This window comes from Coregonus clupeaformis, chromosome 40 (genome assembly GCF_020615455.1).
Source record: "Coregonus clupeaformis isolate EN_2021a chromosome 40, ASM2061545v1, whole genome shotgun sequence".
NCBI classification, from domain to species: domain Eukaryota; kingdom Metazoa; phylum Chordata; class Actinopteri; order Salmoniformes; family Salmonidae; genus Coregonus; species Coregonus clupeaformis.
The window spans coordinates 8187268-8207107 of NC_059231.1; the positions used below are offsets into that span (position 1 = coordinate 8187268).

Sequence of the window (19840 nt, forward strand, 5' to 3'; positions counted from 1 at the left end):
GCTGGCGGAAGGCTCTGGCTGATCCTGTCTGGCGGAAGGCTCTGGCTGATCCGGTCTGACGGAAGGCTCTGGCTGCTCCTGTCTGGCGGAAGGCTCTGGCTGCTCCTGTCTGGCGGAAGGCTCTGGCTGCTCCTGTCTGGCGGAAGGCTCTGGCTGATCCTGTCTGGCGGAAGGCTCTGGCTGATCCTGTCTGGCGGAAGGCTCTGGCTGATCCTGTCTGGCGGAGAGCTCTAGCGGCTCCCGGTCTGGCGGACGGCTCTGAAGGCTCATGGCAGACGGGCGGCTTTGCAGGCTCAGTACAGACGGGCAGTTCAGACGGCGTTGGGCAGACGGACAGTTCAGACGGGCGTTGGGCAGACGGGCAGTTCAGACGGCGTTGGGCAGACGGGCAGTTCAGACGGCGTTGGGCAGCCGGGCAGTTCAGGCGCCGTTGGGCAGACGGGCAGTTCAGACGGCGTTGGGCAGACGGGCAGTTCAGACGGCGTTGGGCAGACGGGCAGTTCAGGCGCCGTTGGGCAGACGGCCAGTTCAGGCCGGCTGGCGACGCACATCGTGGACCTGGTGCGTGGAGTAGGAACAGGCCGGACCGTACCGGGAACACCCACCACTGGCCTTAACTGGGGATCAAGAACGGACCGGACCAGACTGGGAACACACTTCAGTCTCTCATGCCGTGCCACAACAACTTCCCTCCCTCTACTCGCCAATGGCTCCCGTAATCCGATAGCCTTCTCTCCTTTTCTCCCTGTGGCAGCCTCCTGCTGCCCAGGCGCCCTAGCCATGTGCCCCCCAAAAAATTTTTTGGGGAGTAACCACGGGCTTCCAGCCTCGACTCCGCGCTTCCTCTTCATACCACCTCCTCTCGGCTGCAGCTGCCTCCAGCTCTTCACGAGGGCGGTGATATTCCTCCGGTTGTGCCCAAGGACCCTTTCCAGCCCGAATCTCCTCCCATGTCCAAAAGTCCTTAGGAGGCATCCATAACTCCTGTGTCCAGACCCCCTTGCTCCTGGACGCGCTGCTTGGTCCTTTTTGGTGGGTTATTCTGTCACGATCGTCGGAAGGAGCGGACCAATACGCAGCGCGTGGAGTGAACATGATGACTTTATTTATAAAGCAACCACGTAAAAACAACAAAAGACGATAGTGAAGTCCTAACGTAACAATACACTGAACTTGGAACAAAGAAACAATAACCCACAACACAAAGTGAACTCACACAGTATAAATATGGCTCCCAATCAGAGATAACGAGCCGACAGCTGACACTCGTTACCTCCGATTGGGAGTCATACGACTAATCAAGAACAATTAACCAAACATAGAAAATGCACAACCAGAAATCCCCAACATAGAAATACACCCAAACAATGAAACTAAACAACCCTGGCTCAAATATCAAGGTCCGTGGAGCCAGAGTGTCACAATCAGAGACCCATGATTAAATTATATTACCGTAATTCCATTACCGGGTGTAAATCCACTTCACTTACTGTAGTTCAATAACCAAAATATATGTTTTCAAACTCAAGGTGTCATATCATAGCTGACACCCCATTCTTTCTGCAGACATCTTTTAATCTTAATTCGGAGCAGATATTTAACAGGGTTTTGGTAAAACGTGGTCGCATAAAAAACAGAGAGAGATTTTACCGTAATTCTGTTACCAAACTTTGCATCTTCACAGTTCTTCCAGTAAATGTGTTTTTGTTAAACTTTAAAATTAATGTTTTTTTGTTGTTGTTGTTGTTTTTTAATGAAAAAATGAAAAATCTGAGACTCAGCATTATTTTGTATTTTATTATTTTATCTTTAAAGCATAATTCCTTTAGTGTGGGAGTTCCCATATCACTCTCTCTCCAATATGCATCATATGTTTATTGAAATTCAATTTGAATATAACAAGCAGCAGTTGTTTTGTTTCTACAATCATTGTGACTAGTCGGAAAGCCCTACTTAAGCACTTACATCAAACACATTCTAGACTAGTAAGCAGCATCCCACTGAGCAAAAACACAACGTTGTTTTCACGTCATTTTTTTTTTTGTGATAAAGCTCAATCAACGTGGAAAACCGATTGGATTTGCAAAAAGTCATCAACGTAAAGGAATTCTTTTTTTCACCCAACTTTTAACCTTTTTTGAATGATTAGTTCACGTTGAATTCACGTTAGTTGACAACTCAACCAAACGTAAAACAGAACCAGACGTTGAGCTGACGTCTGTGCCCAGTGGGATAGAATGTTGGGCTTTAAAGTGAATGGTTCTAGAATCTGATTGATTGATCCAACTGATCAGTTGAAGGTCGCTTTATTTTGGTCAGCAATTGAGTTGGGAGTTGTGGTGGTTGGATTGTGAGGCTCTCACTCCAACTGGCACCTTCCTCATATCCATGTAGGTTGAATTAATGTTCCCTCTTCCCCTCTGAAATACAGCAAATATGTCAACTTTAACCATTTAGCATTTACCCTTTTAGACCATAATGATAAAGTGTGATCATTGAAAGGGTAGATCATTATTTTATGACAGGCAATGACATGGCTGACATGGATTATTAGTGTTCCTAAACCAGGAGGAAAGACCCCTTGGATTTTAACATGAAATTAGATCATATTGCTGACAAGTTAAAATGACTGTTGTGAAACGTTGGAAGCATATATATTGATCATTCTCACCGTAGGCTGGGGCTGATTAGGCTGAGGAAACATATTAGAACAGAAACATATTATATTAACATTAAATATATATTAGAACAGAAACGTATTATTTAAAAAATTTCATTATTGTGTTTTGAAGATTATGTCCAATATATTGGCTTCAATTATGTGCCTTTATACAGTGCATTCGGAAAGTATTCAGACCCCTTGACATTTTGTTACGTTACAGCCTTATTCTAAAATTGATTAAATAAAACAATGTCCTCATCATTCTACACACAATACCCCATAATGACAAAGTGAAAACAGGTTAAAAAAATAAATTAATATAAATATATATAAAAATTACTGAAATATCACATTTACAAGGGTCTGAATGCCTACGTAAATAAGGTATTTCTGTGTTTGTATTTATTTTATTTTTCTTCTTTCTTTTTTGTTTTTGTTTGTTTTTAGGGGGTAGATCAGCTTTAATATTGCAGATAGATTGTAACTTCCATCAATGTAATTGTCTGCATCACTTCCAATCCCCCATATGTTTTTTTTTCTCACAAATATACAGTGGGGAAAAAAAGTATTTAGTCAGCCACCAATTGTGCAAGTTCTCCCACTTAAAAATATGAGAGAGGCCTGTAATTTTCATCATAGGAACACGTCAACTATGACAGACAAATTGAGATTTTTTTTTCCAGAAAATCACATTGTAGGATTTTTAATGAATTTATTTGCAAATTATGGTGGAAAATAAGGCCTCTCTCATCTTTTTAAGTGGGAGAACTTGCACTATTGGTGGCTGACTAAATACTTTTTTTCCCCACTGTACATATATTCATCATCAATCATTTCTTTGCCAGTGGGCAAAGGATATCAAATACTTTTTTCCCTCACTGTATATATATATGTATATATATATACACACACACAGACACACACACATACATATCCTTTTTTAAATTATATTTCCCACCCCTTCCCTAATTGGAGTAAACTAGTGAACAAAAATGCTTAGGCCTCTACTTCCAGCTTATACATACTATATACATTTTATGGACATTTTGCAATAATTATATATTTTTTTGTTTTTACTCCTGAACTTCCTCCAATCATTTTCATGATGTCCATCCGGTTTGCTTCTATATGCCATATCTTTCTAACTGTGCTCTTTCACAAAAGCTCTTAACCTATAACCTATATACTTATTATGGACACAGTATGTTTTACATTAGTTATCTTGTTGTTATTAGTTGTTGTTAGTTGTTATTAGTCCCAACCTTCAGCTCCATTCAACCCCTCCCATCTATCTCTTAACACCATCCATATTGGATTTCTATTTGCCATATATTTTTCAACTGTACTGTGATGTTTTACAAAAGTTTTGAACCTTTCTATTCTCATTGTTTCTACAGATCGTAAATTGAAAATAAACAATTTTGCTAAAAGTATTATTATATTATTGATCGATTGACTATGACTTTTCAGATCACCCAGTAGTGCTATCTGCAGGGTTAGCTCCAGGTAAATATTGCAATCCTTTAGCCATTCCTGGACCTGTGACCAAAAACAAGCTACAAATGGACAGTACCAAAACAAATGATCTAATGATTCTGTCTCTTCGCAGCAAAATCTGCAGAGCTGGGAAGATTGTATCCCCCATATAAATAACATTATATTTTATATAATAATTTAAATTGAAAAATTCTAAGTTTTGAATCCGGCGTCGTTTTGCGTATCAGTTCATAAACACTATGCTTAGGAATCGTTATGTCAAAAATCTCTTCCCAACTATTTTGCAATCTATATGGGACGGCTGTCAATGTGTTTTCACTTTGTCATTATGGGGTATTGTGTGTAGATTGATGAGGAAAACAATTAATTTAATCCATTTAGAATAAGGCTGTAACGTAACAAAATGTGGAAAAAGTCAAGGGGTCTGAATACCTTCCGAATGCACCGTAACTGTGCAATTATGTGTTTTTCACTGCAACAACTGAAATCAGTGTAAAAGCTTTAGGTTGTGCCAGCATTTCAAACGTAATCTGTGTTCTGGAAACCTAGTCCTATATTGGTTGGACTCAAATCTTATCTCTCGTAAAAAAATAAAGGATCCAAACCTGCATGGGGACGTATGTCAGCGAATCATACAGCTCCTCGGATCGCATGACCTGAGAAAATGACCCCAAAACACATCAGAGAAGAAAGCAAAATAATAATCCGGTGCTCAGCTGGCCATGAATAACATTAAGGAAGAGAAACTCAGCTGGCCATGAATAACATTAAGGAAGAGTAACTCAGCTGGCCATGAATAACATTAAGGAAGAGAAACTCAGCTGGCCATGAATAACATTAAGGAAGAGTAACTCAGCTGGCCATGAATAACATTAAGGAAGAGAAACTCAGCTGGCCATGAATAACATTAAGGAAGAGAAACTCAGCTGGCCATGAATAACATTAAGGAAGAGTAACTCAGCTGGCCATGAATAACATTAAGGAAGAGTAACTCAGCTGGCCATGAATAACATTAAGGAAGAGTAACTCAGCTGGCCATGAATAACATTAAGGAAGAGAAACTCAGCTGGCCATGAATAACATTAAGGAAGAGTAACTCAGCTGGCCATGAATAACATTAAGGAAGAGAAACTCAGCTGGCCATGAATAACATTAAGGAAGAGAAACTCAGCTGGCCACGAATAACATTAAGGAAGAGAAACTCAGCTGGCCATGAATAACATTAAGGAAGAGTAACTCAGCTGGCCACGAATAACATTAAGGAAGAGAAACTCAGCTGGCCATGAATAACATTAAGGAAGAGAAACTCAGCTGGCCATGAATAACATTAAGGAAGAGTAACTCAGCTGGCCATGAATAACATTAAGGAAGAGAAAATCAGCTGGCCATAAATAACATTAAGGAAGAGTAACTCAGCTGGCCATGAATAACATTAAGGAAGAGAAACTCAGCTGGCCATGAATAACATTAAGGAAGAGAAACTCAGCTGGCCATGAATAACATTAAGGAAGAGAAACTCAGCTGGCCATGAATAACATTAAGGAAGAGTAACTCAGCTGCCCATGAATAACATTAAGGAAGAGAAACTCAGCTACCCATGAATAACATTAAGGAAGAGTAACTCAGCTGGCCATGAATAACATTAAGGAAGAGAAACTCAGCTTGCCATGAATAACATTAAGGAAGATAAACTCAGCTGGCCATGAATAACATTAAGGAAGAGTAACTCAGCTGGCCATGAATAACATTAAGGAAGAGAAACTCAGCTGGCCATGAATAACATTAAGGAAGAGAAACTCAGCTGGCCACGAATAACATTAAGGAAGAGAAACTCAGCTGGCCACGAATAACATTAAGGAAGAGAAACTCAGCTGGCCATGAATAACATTAAGGAACAGTAACTCAGCTGGCCATGAATAACATTAAGGAAGAGAAACTCAGCTGGCAATGAATAACATTAAGGAAGAGAAACTCAGCTGGCCATGAATAACATTAAGGAAGAGAAACTCAGCTGGCCACGAATAACATTAAGGAAGAGAAACTCAGCTGGCCATGAATAACATTAAGGAAGAGTAACTCAGCTGGCCATGAATAACATTAAGGAAGAGAAACTCAGCTGGCCATGAATAACATTAAGGAAGAGAAACTCAGCTGGCCATGAATAACATTAAGGAAGAGAAACTCAACTGTCCATGAATAACATTAAGGAAGAGTAACTCAGCTGGCCATGAATAACATTAAGGAAGAGAAACTCAGCTGGCCATGAATAACATTAAGGAAGAGTAACTCAGCTTTGACATGAATACTACATAAAGTGTTGAAATAATGATGGCTTTGACATGAATACTACATAAAGTGTTCCTAACACAAGTTGTACTTGAAGCCTGATGGTTTGTTTTCCTCTCTGACATTTCAATCAGCCAATCAGCTGTAAAGGTGTATATTATAATGAGCCTGACCCTTAGCCTGATATAGAAGAAGGTGATGGTAAAGCTGTAGAGACAGAGAAACGTAGACAGGCCAATCACAATCCACTTCAGTTGGACAATCAGCTCAGCCTCAGGAGACTCGGGTGCAGGGGAAGGACACACAGGGACAGCAGCATCTCCTGCCAGTCCTGGGAACAGACAGTAAAACATGGAATATCTTCCAACACAACCTTCTCCTGAAAACATACAGTATTGCAGACACAACAGAGGAGGAAACAGAGTTCAGGCATGATGAAATGCATTATCATTATACATTACGAAGGTACTTCATGGAATATCTAGATATTCTGCCATTTAGACACTGCAGTAATTCCTAGAGGATTTGCATTGGTAAATGATGCAATCAATATCAAATGCAATATTTAGTTACATACTGTAGCCTTTCATCAGATCTTATTTGAACATACCAAACATAGACCACAGGAAATCAATCTAAGGCTGTGTCCCAAATCTCACCCTATTGCGTATAGTGTATGGTGCAGATCTCTGGTCAAAAGTAGTGCCTTAAATAGGGATTACAGCATTTGGGACAGAACCTAAATGTACAAGGCAAATGTTCCACTAACCTGGCAGCAGTTTGGTGAATGTTTTCCCCCGTACAGTCCTGATGGGCTTCATGGGTATAGGAGATGATATGGAGAACTCACACTGGAACAGATCACTGATGTCCTCAGCTTTTAAGTTGTGTAATGTGAACTTGTACTGGTTCCATGTCACCTTCATGCTGGTGCAGTCAGCCACCTGAGTGTTATTCACCTAATAATAATAATAATAATAATACATTTAATTCATATAGCACTTTTCATTGCAGAGGAATCTCAGTACTCTACGTAGGCAGAAACTAAACAACAAACAAACAATAAAGTCAAAAAATATAAAGTAGTAAAGTAGTAAAGTAGTAAAGTAGTAAAGTAGTAAAGTAGTAACATTATGAAATTATAAAGTTGTAAAGTTGTAAAGTTGTAAAGTTGTAAAGTTGTAAAGTTGTAAAGTTGTAAAGTTGTAAAGTTGTACAGTTGTACAGTTGTACAGTTGTACAGTTGTAAAGTTGTAAAGCTATAAAGTCGTAAAGCCGTAAAGTCATAAAGTTGAATTGAATTGAATTGAATTGAAGAATCAAGACAGTTAAAATAACAGGGCTAAAATAGTCTTCACAGATAAGCTAGTCTGTAGACGGAGCGGCTTTCAGATGGTCAGGGAGAGCATTCCATAGGTGAGGAGAAAGGAAGCAGACTGCCCCATGGTCTGGAGACCTGTCATGGGAACTTGAAGAAGAAGTGGGGAGTGTCTGGAGCTTAGTGTGTGAGGTGGCTCATGAGCAGCGATTAGGTCACTCACCTGACAGACCATGCTAACATCAGAGTTTTTGAGTCTGTTCAGCCTGGCGTCAATGACAAAGTCTTCCTTTGGGTCTGTGTGATTACAGGTGATGGAGACAGTACCGTCAGGGTTAACCGTCTGGGTCACAGGCTGCGTCACCTGAAACACTGGGAGGGGAGACAGTCAGAGTCAAACAAGAAGAGAGTAGATAACATACAGTAGAATCTCAATGTAAAGTGATTTGTTTTAGGAAACGCTTTTCTCACAAGAAATGAATCCATGGAAAACAATGGTATTTTAGACAGCCACATTTCCTGTGGCCTTTCATCCCAAACGGAATGAAGAGGATAAACCTATATACAGCTCCATTACTTTTTTTAGTTATTATGAGTCAGGTGGATCTATATACAATCTCAATTTTCCTGAATTAATGACATTGCTAATATTATATCTATTATATCTAATGGAACATAAGGTAAAGTTATCACCGTGGCTGTATCTAACATACTATATCTAAAGGAACATAAGGTAGAGTTGTCACGATAAGGTAAAGTTGTTACTATAAGGTAAAGTTGTCACGATAAGGTAAAGTTGTCACTATAAGGTAAAGTTGTTACGATAAGGTAAAGTTGTCACTATAAGGTAAAGTTGTCACTATAAGGTAAAGTTGTTACGATAAGGTAAAGTTGTCACTATAAGGTAAAGTTGTCACTATAAGGTAAAGTTGTTACAATAAGGTAAAGTTGTCACTATAAGGTAAAGTTGTTACGATAAGGTAAAGTTGTCACTATAAGGTAAAGTTGTTACGATAAGGTAAAGTTGTCACTATAAGGTAAAGTTGTCACTATAAGGTAAAGTTGTTACGATAAGGTAAAGTTGTCACTATAAGGTAAAGTTGTCACGATAAGGTAAAGTTGTCACTATAAGGTAAAGTTGTTACGATAAGGTAAAGTTGTTACTATAAGGTAAAGTTGTCACGATAAGGTAAAGTTGTCACGATAAGGTAAAGTTGTCACTATAAGGTAAAGTTGTCACTATAAGGTAAAGTTGTTACGATAAGGTAAAGTTGTCACTATAAGGTAAAGTTGTTACGATAAGGTAAAGTTCTCACCATGGCAGGGACACAGAAGGGTAAAGAGACAGGCAGCCACAGAGATGAGTCTCCCTCTCATTTCAGCTCTTCTTCTTTAACCTGAACAGTGATGACTAGTGGGGGAATCTCTTCTTATAACTCTTCAGCTCTCCTCCTATCACAGGGCTTCATGTGGTATACTTGTCTGTCATTGCAGTATCACAGACAATGTGGTAAAGTGGGTTAAAGTACAGCTGGATTTAGACTAAATCAGGTGTTGTCTATGATTTATTTAATGTCATTTTGAAAATATTGATAAAGATGTCCCCTCACATTTATTTTAATATCCAACGTCTATTATTATCACATGAATATGGTAGACCATTTAATAGGCTAAAATGGTTAGTAACTGAATATGGTCTGTTGTGTGGTTAAAGTGATGCTGTAGCAGTCCTTCACATGGTGAAGACTGAGGACTTGTTCGTGGTAAAACACCACCCACTTCTGACCACACTGGACAATCTTTCTAGTTGTATTTTTTTGTGCCACGTGTTTTTCGATTTAGGAAATATGGAAATATGGAGACATTGGCAGTTCCAATAGAATAGATAGAGTTAGCTTTAGAGGTTCCTTACCAGTGGCTTGGTTGTGTTTAGCTGTGAAGTTGTTAACTCCACTAAATACGGTAGTTTCAGCACGATACCTTGTCAGTTAATAAATGTACATATTATCCTTTTTCTCTGTTGGCCGTCATTCTTTTTTTTTTTTTGTATCTGCTGTACCAGCATGTTTACGGGCATTTTCTGTTGTCAGAAAAAGGAAAAACCCTTTGATTTGAAACTAGGTAAGCGGTTGGTGTTAATGCCACATCCTGTTGTGTTTGAGTGTTTTTCTCTGAAGTTTGTCACTAGGAACTAGACCTAAAATCAGTCAGCAGTAAAGAGGCTGGGTTTGCATTCCAAATAACACCCTATTCCCTACACATTTAACATTTTAGTCATTTAGCAGACGCTCTCATCCAGAGCGACTTACAGTTAGTGAGTGCATACATTTTTTCTTACTGGCCCCCCCCGTGGGAAACGAACCCACAACCCTGGCGTTGCAAGCGCCATGCTCTACCAACTGAGCTACAGGGGACCCGTAGAGCTCTGGTCAAAAGTAGTGCACTACGTAGGGAATAGAGTATACCATTTGGGACGCAGCCTAGCTTTAGTCTCTAGAAGGAGAGGCCTCCTGCTGGTTCCGTTGAAGACAATCAAGCGCAGCTAAAGCATTTGAAGTGATTTCAAAATGGTGTTTGAACCCAGGCCTGCTGCGTGGGGCCCAATGGCATCCTGTTGTTATGCTGTGTGCGCACACGCTGGGACCTGCGTCCCAAACGGCACTCCATTCCCTACAAAGTGCCCTATGGGCCCAGGTTAAAAGCAGTGCACTATATAGGGAATAGGGTTGTCGTTTGGGACGCAGCCAGATACTGAGAGATGGATTTGATAGAGAAGGATTGATAATGAAGAAGTGTTTTGAGGTTTGATTAACTTTTCTTTCTTATTATTACAATAGTAACAAAATAAGATCAAATTATAGGAATATTTTTTTAGAAAACGTTGTTGTGGGGTCAACGGTCAGAGTTCTTGGCACCTGGTAATCTACAATGCCTTCAGAAAGTATCAGCCTACATTTTTTTTCTCACCCATTTACACACAATACTCCATAATGAAAAAGTGAAAATATGTTTTTAGAAATGTTTGCTAATTTTATTGAAAATGGAGTAATTAAATACCCCATTTACATAAGTATTCACACCCCTGAGTCAACACATGTTAGAATCACCTTCGACAGCGATTACAGCTGTGAGTGTTTCTGAGTAAGTCTCTAAGAGCTTTGCTAATCTGGATTGTACATTATTTGCGCATTATTCTTTTTTAAATTCTTCAAGCTCTGTCAAGTTGGTTGTGATCATTGCTAGACAACCATTTTCAAGTATTACTATAGATTTTCAAGCCGATTTAAGTCAAAAATGTAACTAGGCCGGCCACTCAGGAATATTCAATGTATATTTGGCCTTGTGTTATTGTCCTGCTGAAAGGTGGATTTGTCTCCCAGTGTCTGTTGGAAAGCAGACTGAACCAGGTTTTCCTCTAGAACGTTGCCTGTTCTTAGCTCCATTCCTTTTCTTTTATCCTGAAAAACTACCTTGCCGATGACAAGCACACCCATAACATGATGCAGCCACCACCAGGATGCATGTTTTGGAATATTTTCATTCTGTACAGGCTTCTTTCTTTTCACTCTGTCAATAAGGTTAGTATTATGGAGTAACTACAATGTTGTTGATCCATCCTCAGTTTTCTCCTATTACAGCCATTAAACTCTGTAACTATTTTAAAGTCACCATTGGCCTCATGGTGAAATCCCTGAGCGGTTTCCTTCCTCTCCAGCAACTGAGTTAGGAAGGACGCCTATATCATTGTAGTGACTGGGTGTATTGATACACCATCCAAAGTGTAATTAATAACTTCACCATGCTCAAAGGGATATTCAATGTCTGCTTTTTAATTTTTACCCATCTACCAATAGGTGCCCTTCTTTGTGAGGCATTGGAAAACCTCCCTGGTGTTGGTGGTTGAAACTGCTCGACTGAGGGACCTTACAGATAATTGTATGTGTGGGGTACAGAGATGAGGTAGCACTTCAAAAATCATGTTAAACACTATTATTGCCAACAGAGTGAGTCCATGCAACTTATTATGTGACTCGTTAAGCACATTTGTACTCCTGAACTTATTTAGGCTTGCCATAACAAAGGGGTTGAATACTTATTGATGCAAGACATTTCAGCGTTTAATTTCTAATTAATTCGTAAACATTTCTAAAAACATAATTCCACTTTGACATTATGTGGTGTTGTGTGTAGGCCAATGACACACAATCTCAATTGAATCAATTTTAAATTCAGGCTGTAACAATAAAATGTGGAAAAAGTCAAGGGGTGTGAATACTTTCTGAAGGCAATGTATATCATGAATTGAATTACCATAAGGGTAAAGAATTGTTCAGCTATACTGGTCTTAAAAAGACACACATTTTAGGATTTTGTGAGTGATTGGTAAATTAATAAAGGTAATACTAATCACAATAGCCTACACACGCTACGGATGTTTATTTTATATTCTTCAGATGTCAGCTTTCGATCCAGACAGGAAGAGATAACACAACATAGGGCTGTCTGGAGTCTCGACCACAATCTCAATATGGATCTTGATCGTGGTCTACTGTTTTGAGTTGGTCAAAGAAATCTCAGTAAATGATGACTGTTAGTATCTCAGTAGTCAGTAGGCCTACGGTAGTTAGTGCCATCTAGATATGAGTGCTACTGGGGAAATCTCTGAGTGATGCCGAAGTAGCTAAGATTATCATCACACGCTGAGAGAACTAACCAATAACCAATGGGCTGTTCTACAAAGCATTTATTTATAAGAAATGATAGTGACAAAGACGGAAATTATAGATCAAAAGCAAACCATTTATTTTAGGCTATTGTAGACTTGATTTTACTAGTCTGCAATTTCTTTATATCGCAACACAATGAAACATATAGAATGGAATAAAAAATACATTTCTTAAAAATTCTTCACTGGAAGTTGCCATAATCAAATTTTCCGTCATTCTGTGATATCATTGGTGTCATTGCTCCAAACCTTCTCTTCCTCTGTAGAACCTAGAAGGTAAATACATTATTATATCTATTAAATAGACATAGAGTATCAACAGTAGTGATTCTTGTTATCAGCTTAATGCTGCTCATGAATTTTCAACAAAACAGACAGACTACCGAGGAGTGATCAATGTTAAAGCAGAAGTTGTTTGCAAGGGCTCACCTGGTGAACGAGGAGGATGGTAATAGCAGAGATTACTATTAAGATGGTGGCAGCGGCCAGTCCTGCTAGGGGTAATCTGACCGATGTTTCTCCTATATCATCTCTTCTCTGGGCCTCTGGGGTAAAGCATCCTGGTTCCTCTACAGACAGTCACATCATAATTCAATATACCATATTGGTTTGAGAACTAGGGCTCAATCCCAACTTCAAATTTGCATCTTTAACCCAACCCAAATTCTCAAACAAATCACAACTTCAAAGCAACGAATCAAAGTCCACATGATAGCTACCATCATAATGTCTGTGTGTATCATTAGCAGTAAGCCCTTCGATCTATTTCTTCTCAATACACAGTAGCATTACAGTATTACCTGTTATGTGGAGAAGGGTGCCGTTCCCAAACGTCCTGAGGTACGGCGGGGGGTACAGGACTTCTATAGCGCAGCGGTATAGGTCAGTGTCATTACCCCGGAGACCAGAGATAGTCAGGTTCACCCTGCCTGGACCCAACCGGCCCTGGCAATGCACCTTCCTCTCTCCCTCTCCCTCTCCCTCTCCCTCTCCCTCTCCCTCTCCCTCTCCCTCTCCCTCTCCCTCTCCCTCTCCCTCTCCCTCTCCCTCTCCATCCGTCTGGAAGGCTGTCTCGTTGTGGGTGAAGGAGGAGGTGCACACCTTCTGTTTCTCCTGCTCCCCGTACATCCCCCGGTACAGAGTGACCCTTAGCTCCTCCGGTTCATGTCTCCCTGTGTGGTGGTAGGAGCAGAACAGCTCTACCTCACCACGATGACCCACCGCACGGTACGGCTGGGAAACCTTCAGGGCTGGAGAGAGATGGTTGAGAGAGAAGGATAGGGAGAGAGAAAGAGAGAGAGAGAGAGACGGTGAGAGAGAGAGAGAGAGCAGAGAGACAGAGGGAGGAAAAGGTCAGATTCCCTCACTGCTGTTGCTGAGCTTGTATCTTATACAGCTGCACATCATCGAGAAGTAGAGGTCCGTCCAATAACACCTGAGGTCCCAACAACACAATTCAACAACTAACTCTGCATTGGCGCAACGCTTTACTAAATCTAATCCTTGACTAAAGAAAGGTCTTGTATCATATTTGAAGAGTACTCACCATTCCACGCTGGGAGGCAAAGACTGAGACAGAGAAATGGCAACAGGCTGAGACTCATGATGACAAGAAGAAATGTACCTCCAAAAAGAATCTAGTCAGACTTTTATATATTACCAAGTGTTTCGGAAAGAGTTTGAAATCGTGCTCTGATGCACATGCTATAGAAGCCCATAGGTGCCTCAGTACCAGTAATACTAAACCACATAATCAGCTGTACAGTTCACTATTCTGGTAAAAGAGATTCCATGAAACAACGGAAAATATGCAAAGTGAATATAAAAAGAGAGAGAAAAAAAAAAACCTAAAGTGTAACAATGAACTGATTAGTCATAATGAAAATGCTGATTTGTGATATTTTAGCTTTTTTTGACGTCATGACAGCGTCGATTGGAACTTCTTTGGTGCTGCAGTGATAACACTCAGAACCAATGATAGAGTGGAGCAGAAGCGATAGGGGTTACACCCGTATTATGTCAGATAAAGTGGTTTGTCTGATTCCCATATGGGGTCCTGGTCAGAATTACTGCCCTATCAAGGGAATAGGTTGACATTTGAATTAGGGGTTATCCACCTATTTACCAACGGCAATCAATATTTATGTGTGCTTACAGTATACGTGAGGTTGTGTGAAACTGCTCAGAGATTTGTAGTAGACAGGAGCTTTAATAAGATTTGAACTGTTTCCTAGAATGGGTTTGAAAACATCAAGGAGGCATCCCAAACAGCACCCTATTCCTTATATAGTGCACTACTATTGACCAGAGCACTATGGACCCTGGTCAAAAGGAGTGCACTACTATTGACCAGAGCACTATGGACCCTGGTCAAAAGGAGTGCACTACTATTGACCAGAGCACTATGGACCCTGGTCAAAAGGAGTGCACTACTATTGACCAGAGCACTATGGACCCTGGTCTAAAGGAGTGCACTACTATTGACCAGAGCACTATGGACCCTGGTCAAAAGGAGTGCACTACTATTGACCAGAGCACTATGGACCCTGGTCTAAAGGAGTGCACTACTATTGACCAGAGCACTATGGACCCTGGTCAAAAGGAGTGCACTACTATTGACCAGAACACTATGGACCCTGGTCAAAAGGAGTGCACTACTATTGACCAGAACACTATGGACCCTGGTCAAAAGGAGTGCACTACTATTGACCAGAACACTAAGGACCCTGGTCTAAAGGAGTGCACTACTATTGACCAGAACACTATGGACCCTGGTCAAAAGGAGTGCACTACTATTGACCAGAACACTATGGACCCTGGTCTAAAGGAGTGCACTACTATTGACCAGAGCACTATGGACCCTGGTCAAAAGGAGTGCACTACTATTGACCAGAGCACTATGGACCCTGGTCAAAAGGAGTGCACTACTATTGACCAGAGCACTATGGACCCTGGTCAAAAGGAGTGCACTACTATTGACCAGAGCCCTATGGACCCTGGTCAAAAGGGAGTGCACTACTATTGACCAGAGCACTATGGACCCTGGTCTAAAAGGAGTGCACTACTATTGACCAGAGCACTATGGACCCTGGTCTAAAGGAGTGCACTACTATTGACCAGAGCACTATGGACCCTGGTCAAAAGGAGTGCACTACTATTGACCAGAGCACTATGGACCCTGGTCAAAAGGAGTGCACTACTATTGACCAGAGCACTATGGACCCTGGTCAAAAGGAGTGCACTACTATTGACCAGAGCCCTATGGACCCTGGTCAAAAGGAGTGCACTACTATTGACCAGAGCACTATGGACCCTGGTCAAAAGGAGTGCACTACTATTGACCAGAGCACTATGGACCCTGGTCTAAAGGAGTGCACTACTATTGACCAGAGCACTATGGACCCTGGTCAAAAGGAGTGCACTACTATTGACCAGAGCACTATGGACCCTGGTCAAAAGGAGTGCACTACTATTGACCAGAGCACTATGGACCCTGGTCAAAAGGAGTGCACTACTATTGACCAGAGCACTATGGACCCTGGTCAAAAGGAGTGCACTACTATTGACCAGAGCCCTATGGACCCTGGTCAAAAGGAGTGCACTACTATTGACCAGAGCACTATGGACCCTGGTCAAAAGGAGTGCACTACTATTGACCAGAGCACTATGGACCCTGGTCTAAAAGGAGTGCACTACTATTGACCAGAGCACTATGGACCCTGGTCAAAAGGAGTGCACTACTATTGACCAGAGCACTATGGACCCTGGTCAAAAGGAGTGCACTACTATTGACCAGAGCACTATGGACCCTGGTCTAAAGGGAGTGCACTACTATTGACCAGAGCACTATGGACCCTGGTCTAAAAGGAGTGCACTACTATTGACCAGAGCACTATGGACCCTGGTCAAAAGGAGTGCACTACTATTGACCAGAGCACTATGGACCCTGGTCAAAAGGAGTGCACTACTATTGACCAGAGCACTATGGACCCTGGTCAAAAAGGAGTGCACTACTATTGACCAGAGCTCTATGGACCCTGGTCAAAAGGAGTGCACTACTATTGACCAGAGCACTATGGACCCTGGTCAAAAGGAGTGCACTACTATTGACCAGAGCACTATGGACCCTGGTCTAAAAGGAGTGCACTACTATTGACCAGAGCACTATGGACCCTGGTCAAAAGGAGTGCACTACTATTGACCAGAGCACTATGGACCCTGGTCAAAAGGAGTGCACTACTATTGACCAGAGCACTATGGACCCTGGTCAAAAGGAGTGCACTACTATTGACCAGAGCACTATGGACCCTGGTCAAAAGGAGTGCACTACTATTGACCAGAGCACTATGGACCCTGGTCAAAAGGAGTGCACTACTATTGACCAGAGCACTATGGACCCTGGTCAAAAGGAGTGCACTACTATTGACCAGAGCACTATGGACCCTGGTCAAAAGGAGTGCACTACTATTGACCAGAGCACTATGGACCCTGGTCAAAAGGAGTGCACTACTATTGACCAGAGCACTATGGACCCTGGTCAAAAGGAGTGCACTACTATTGACCAGAGCACTATGGACCCTGGTCAAAAGGAGTGCACTACTATTGACCAGAGCTCTATGGACCCTGGTCAAAAGGAGTGCACTACTATTGACCAGAGCACTATGGACCCTGGTCAAAAGGAGTGCACTACTATTGACCAGAGCACTATGGACCCTGGTCAAAAGGAGTGCACTACTATTGACCAGAGCACTATGGACCCTGGTCAAAAGGAGTGCACTATTATTGACCAGAGCACTATGGACCCTGGTCAAAGGAGTGCACTACTATTGACCAGAGCACTATGGACCCTGGTCAAAAGGAGTGCACTACTATTGACCAGAGCACTATGGACCCTGGTCAAAAGGAGTGCACTACTATTGACCAGAGCACTATGGACCCTGGTCAAAAGGAGTGCACTACTATTGACCAGAGCACTATGGACCCTGGTCAAAAGGAGTGCACTACTATTGACCAGAGCACTATGGACCCTGGTCAAAAGGAGTGCACTACTATTGACCAGAGCACTATGGACCCTGGTCAAAAGGAGTGCACTACTATTGACCAGAGCACTATGGACCCTGGTCAAAAGGAGTGCACTACTATTGACCAGGAGCACTATGGACCCTGGTCAAAAGGAGTGCACTACTATTGACCAGAGCACTATGGACCCTGGTCAAAAGGAGTGCACTACTATTGACCAGAGCACTATGGACCCTGGTCAAAAGGAGTGCACTACTATTGACCAGAGCACTATGGACCCTGGTCAAAAGGAGTGCACTACTATTGACCAGAGCTCTATGGACCCTGGTCAAAAAGGAGTGCACTACTGTTGACCAGAGCACTATGGACCCTGGTCAAAAGGAGTGCACTACTATTGACCAGAGCACTATGGACCCTGGTCAAAAGGAGTGCACTACTATTGACCAGAGCACTATGGACCCTGGTCAAAAGGAGTGCACTACTATTGACCAGAGCACTATGGACCCTGGTCCAAAGGAGTGCACTACTATTGACCAGAGCACTATGGACCCTGGTCAAAAGGGAGTGCACTACTATTGACCAGAGCACTATGGACCCTGGTCAAAAGGAGTGCACTACTATTGACCAGAGCACTATGGACCCTGGTCCAAAGGAGTGCACTACTATTGACCAGAGCACTATGGACCCTGGTCTAAAGGAGTGCACTACTATTGACCAGAGCACTATGGACCCTGGTCAAAAGGAGTGCACTACTATTGACCAGAGCACTATGGACCCTGGTCAAAAGGAGTGCACTACTATTGACCAGAGCACTATGGACCCTGGTCAAAAGGAGTGCACTACTATTGACCAGAGCACTATGGACCCTGGTCAAAAGGAGTGCACTACTATTGACCAGAGCACTATGGACCCTGGTCAAAAGGAGTGCACTACTATTGACCAGAGCACTATGGACCCTGGTCAAAAGGAGTGCACTACTATTGACCAGAGCACTATGGACCCTGGTCAAAAGGAGTGCACTACTATTGACCAGAGCTCTATGGACCCTGGTCAAAAGGAGTGCACTACTATTGACCAGAGCACTATGGACCCTGGTCAAAAAGGGAGTGCACTACTATTGACCAGAGCACTATGGACCCTGGTCAAAAGGAGTGCACTACTATTGACCAGAGCACTATGGACCCTGGTCAAAAGGAGTGCACTACTATTGACCAGAGCACTATGGACCCTGGTCAAAAGGAGTGCACTACTATTGACCAGAGCACTATGGACCCTGGTCAAAGGGAGTGCACTACTATTGACCAGAGCACTATGGACCCTGGTCAAAAGGAGTGCACTACTATTGACCAGAGCACTATGGACCCTGGTCAAAAGGGAGTGCACTACTATTGACCAGAGCACTATGGACCCTGGTCAAAAGGAGTGCACTACTATTGACCAGAGCACTATGGACCCTGGTCAAAAGGAGTGCACTACTATTGACCAGAGCACTATGGACCCTGGTCAAAAGGAGTGCACTACTATTGACCAGAGCACTATGGACCCTGGTCAAAAGGAGTGCACTACTATTGACCAGAGCACTATGGACCCTGGTCAAAAGGAGTGCACTACTATTGACCAGAGCACTATGGACCCTGGTCAAAGGAGTGCACTACTATTGACCAGAGCACTATGGACCCTGGTCAAAAGGAGTGCACTACTATTGACCAGAGCACTATGGACCCTGGTCAAAAGGGGAGTGCACTACTATTGACCAGACCTCTATGGACCCTGGTCAAAAGGAGTGCACTACTATTGACCAGAGCACTATGGACCCTGGTCAAAAGGAGTGCACTACTATTGACCAGACCTCTATGGACCCTGGTCAAAAGGAGTGCACTACTATTGACCAGAGCACTATGGACCCTGGTCAAAAGGAGTGCACTACTATTGACCAGAGCACTATGGACCCTGGTCTAAAGGAGTGCACTACTATTGACCAGAGCACTATGGACCCTGGTCAAAAGGAGTGCACTACTATTGACCAGAGCACTATGGACCCTGGTCTAAAAGGAGTGCACTCACTATTGACCAGAGCACTATGGACCCTGGTCAAAAGGAGTGCACTACTATTGACCAGAGCACTATGGACCCTGGTCAAAAGGAGTGCACTACTATTGACCAGAGCACTATGGACCCTGGTCTAAAGGAGTGCACTACTATTGACCAGAGCACTATGGACCCTGGTCAAAAGGAGTGCACTACTATTGACCAGAGCACTATGGACCCTGGTCTAAAGGAGTGCACTACTATTGACCAGAGCACTATGGACCCTGGTCAAAAGGAGTGCACT

General features: G+C 42.4%; 2 protein-coding genes across 2 annotated transcripts; both read right to left on the bottom strand.

Annotated features, from left to right (window-relative positions):
- Window positions 1-1781: 1781 nt before the first annotated feature.
- Window positions 1782-9148, bottom strand: si:ch211-67e16.3. Its single transcript, XM_041868827.1, has 7 exons — window positions 9080-9148; window positions 7987-8135; window positions 7215-7404; window positions 6619-6776; window positions 4765-4815; window positions 2672-2692; window positions 1782-2420 (listed from the first exon to the last, which is right to left on the bottom strand). The coding sequence occupies exons 1-7, from the start codon at window positions 9138-9140 to the stop codon at window positions 2316-2318; spliced, it is 735 nt and encodes a 244-aa protein (XP_041724761.1). The 5' UTR covers window positions 9141-9148; the 3' UTR covers window positions 1782-2315.
- A 3430-nt stretch (window positions 9149-12578) lies between these two features.
- cd28 (CD28 molecule) lies at window positions 12579-14766 on the bottom strand. Its single transcript, XM_045212005.1, has 5 exons — window positions 14036-14766; window positions 13547-13739; window positions 13290-13468; window positions 12919-13058; window positions 12579-12758 (listed from the first exon to the last, which is right to left on the bottom strand). Exons 1-5 carry the CDS (start codon window positions 14091-14093, stop codon window positions 12672-12674), a joined length of 657 nt encoding a protein of 218 aa, XP_045067940.1. The 5' UTR covers window positions 14094-14766; the 3' UTR covers window positions 12579-12671.
- Between the last annotated feature and the right edge of the window lie 5074 nt (window positions 14767-19840).

Bases quoted from the DNA above. Each gene is read 5' to 3' on its own strand.
- si:ch211-67e16.3 (XM_041868827.1), bottom strand. From the start codon at position 9,140: ATGAGAGGGAGACTCATCTCTGTGGCTGCCTGTCTCTTTACCCTTCTG. The intron at 7,405-7,986 runs GTGAGTGACCTA...TATTATTATTAG, and splicing joins ATGTTAGCATGGTCTGTCAG to GTGAATAACACTCAGGTGGC. The intron at 2,421-2,671 runs GTGAGAATGATC...GCTGTATTTCAG, and splicing joins CTAATCAGCCCCAGCCTACG to AGGGGAAGAGGGAACATTAA.
- cd28 (XM_045212005.1), bottom strand. From the start codon at position 14,093: ATGAGTCTCAGCCTGTTGCCATTTCTCTGTCTCAGTCTTTGCCTCCCA. The intron at 13,059-13,289 runs GTAATACTGTAA...GACTGTCTGTAG, and splicing joins CACCCTTCTCCACATAACAG to AGGAACCAGGATGCTTTACC. The intron at 12,759-12,918 runs GTGAGCCCTTGC...TTTACCTTCTAG, and splicing joins CCATCCTCCTCGTTCACCAG to GTTCTACAGAGGAAGAGAAG.